The 2,621-nt window shown below is 47.3% G+C and overlaps 1 protein-coding gene across 1 annotated transcript; it reads right to left on the bottom strand.

The window, feature by feature from the left end:
- Positions 1–642: 642 nt before the first annotated feature.
- Positions 643–2,369, bottom strand: LOC139740935 (cytochrome P450 1A1-like). The gene has a single exon (XM_071651520.1). It carries the CDS (start codon positions 2,367–2,369, stop codon positions 933–935), a length of 1,437 nt encoding a protein of 478 aa, XP_071507621.1. The 3' UTR covers positions 643–932.
- Between the last annotated feature and the right edge of the window lie 252 nt (positions 2,370–2,621).

Here is a 2,621-nt window from a genome sequence, read left to right as displayed (position 1 = left end):
CTTTGTGACATTGGATGGACTGCGAACATTCATAAGTAAGGCTGCATCGTCACCTATCTCCACCGATTCGGTTATAACACACAATAAATATTGGTCTTGCAGCGCATAAATATCACAATTATATACAGAACGACAAAGATATATGTACACCGAGTTTGTTTATATTTTCGCCTTACGCAAATCAGCGTGGACTCGTCAAAAGAGAACAACAACAAAAATAATTTTTATACATATTTAGAGCATTCACCATATTTACAGCGTTCAGGGAACCTGCAGTCATAAAGTAGTATCTAAGTATAACATAACACGGTCAATAACTTGACTACTTCAAAACCTCGTGAGAGAGCTTTCGTCGTCAGGAAATCGTTACTGCAATCTCTTTAAAAAAGTATGTTTATTTTACCTGTCATCACTTGTAGAAAATAACACTCGCAACTGTCTATATACAGTGTCTATATGATATATGATTCATAAAGCAAGGTGATGTTCCCATAATCTGATGAATCAATTAATTATTGATTGTTCCAAAAAGTTTCTTGGGATGACTTCAATACATTAAGTACAATACAACAAATTCGTGGAGAGTAATTTCCTGAGCGTAACAGATACGAGTAAAAATTTCACGTGACAATTTTCCTGTATGGCAGCCTGCCTCTGACCGGAAATCATCATAATAAATCAACGATTCCCTTATAATTATGTGAAATTTGAGAAATATGTTACAAATTGTTATATGTTGCAATAAAAAAATCTTGATTGACACCGTAATACTCCTTAATAACCGTAAAAATATTTGTTTATTACACCTGTGAATGTTTACCTCTACCCTCATATTGGAATATCAGTCAATGTTTGCTTACGGCCGTCCATCAACCATTGATTTGAAAGGGATTGCATGGCCAAGATAAAGCCCAATGTTATGACTGCGACTGTTACCTCTTCCTGACAAGGAGTTTGAAAGCCGGGGGTCGCATCGTGAGCCCGAAGGAGGGCTTGCCGTCCATTCGACCCTTGTCGGGGTCACTGACCTCACACTGATGGATCAGGATAGCAAAGTAGAGGAATGCCTGAATGCGACCCATCTCGGCACCAAGACATCTCCTCCTTCCGGCACCGAAGGGCATGATCGCTTCCGTCTTCGTCTTGTCCAGGAGGCCAGTCTCCGGATCGATGAAACGCTCGGGGTCGAAGACGGAGGGTTGGTGCCATGTTTCCGGGTCGTGGTGAACGGAATAAAGGTTCACGAAGACGACGGTGTCCTTAGGGACGTGATAGCCGAGAAGGTTCGTATCGGAGATCGTACTGTGAGGTATGGTAAAGGGAACCACGGATGAATGTCGGAAAGTCTCCAACAAAAAGGCCTGAGTCAGGGGGAGTCTGTCACGGTCAGCTAGAGATGGGAGGCGATCACGCCCGACGATTTCGTCGATTTCGGCTTGGACCTTAACGGTGATTTCCGGATGCGTAACGGCGTAGTACAGTTGCCAGGTAACCGTCGCCGAAGTGGTGTCGAAACCGGCTCCGAACAGATCGAATGCGGTTGCGATCTGCAGCGCCTCCCGGGAGAGCCCAAGCTGGTCGATGTCGGCGTCGTCGAGCTTATTTGTGGAGGTGACCACATAGTCGAGAATGTCCTTTTCGGAGTCCTGCTCGTATTGCTGACGATGCTCCTCGATGTAAGGCAAGAACCAGCCGCGGAATGTCTTTAGAATCTTTTTCAGGTTTTGCGTTGTGCGCGCGGTCATGAAGCGGATCCAGGGCATGAAATCGGCGATGTTTCCACTACCCGCCGCCTCGGAGAAATCGTCGGACTTGGACACGAATTCCCTCAGTCGCGCGTCATCGAGCGAGTGACGCTTACCAAGAATGCACCACAACATAACATTACACACCGAGAGCTTGACAACATCGGAAGGATCGACTTCGAATCTGTCCTCGTTATTGTTGCTCGTCCAGTGGTCAATCAAAGCTTCTACTTCGTGCGTCACCGTCGACTCGATTGAGGACTTTCGCTCGCCAGTCACGAAGAACCGAATCGAGCTTTCGGCGATCTTGCGATGCAACTTCCAGGAGGCGTCGTACGTCTGAAAAGCCACGGACGCGTCGCTGTTTTTGCGGATGAACTGGAACGAAGCAAGGTCCGGCCTCCCGGCAAATGCCACGGCCTGGCGAACGAGAGCGCTCCGTATCGCTTCTTGTCCGCAAAGCACAACGACCGGGCGGCTTCCGAGTCGTATTTGGAACACGTTGCCGTACTCTCTGGCTAATTTCATCATCGCCACATGTGGTTCCTCGCCCAAGTTCAGCAGGTTGCCAACTATCGGCAGCCCCCATGGGCCCGGCAGCGGCTTAGCCTTGCTCTCGCTCATCGTTTGCAGTGGAGCTAAGTAACAGCCTGAAATCACGTTTCACACCAGTGATGCGATGCGAACGATCAAGGGAACTAAAGACAACTGCAACTCCCGGTTCTCTGCCTTCTCATTTTATACCTCTATTTCCCAGTCATCAGCGAGCGATTAGTTCATGGGCTCGGTACAGCTGTTTGAGAACCCCCCAAATCCCTCACACGATATAAATATATTACAATAACACGCCGCATACGACGAGTCAATTGAAAGTGT

The sequence above is a fragment of the Diadema antillarum genome, unplaced genomic scaffold, assembly GCF_040938485.1.
Source record: "Diadema antillarum isolate AM-2024a unplaced genomic scaffold, OU_Dant_1.0 seq00000891_RagTag, whole genome shotgun sequence".
NCBI lineage: Eukaryota > Metazoa > Echinodermata > Echinoidea > Diadematoida > Diadematidae > Diadema > Diadema antillarum.
This window is presented reverse-complemented; position numbering and strand designations above follow the sequence as displayed.

Coding starts and splice junctions, on each gene's coding strand:
- LOC139740935 (XM_071651520.1), bottom strand. CDS start 2,369: ATGAGCGAGAGCAAGGCTAAGCCGCTGCCGGGCCCATGGGGGCTGCCG.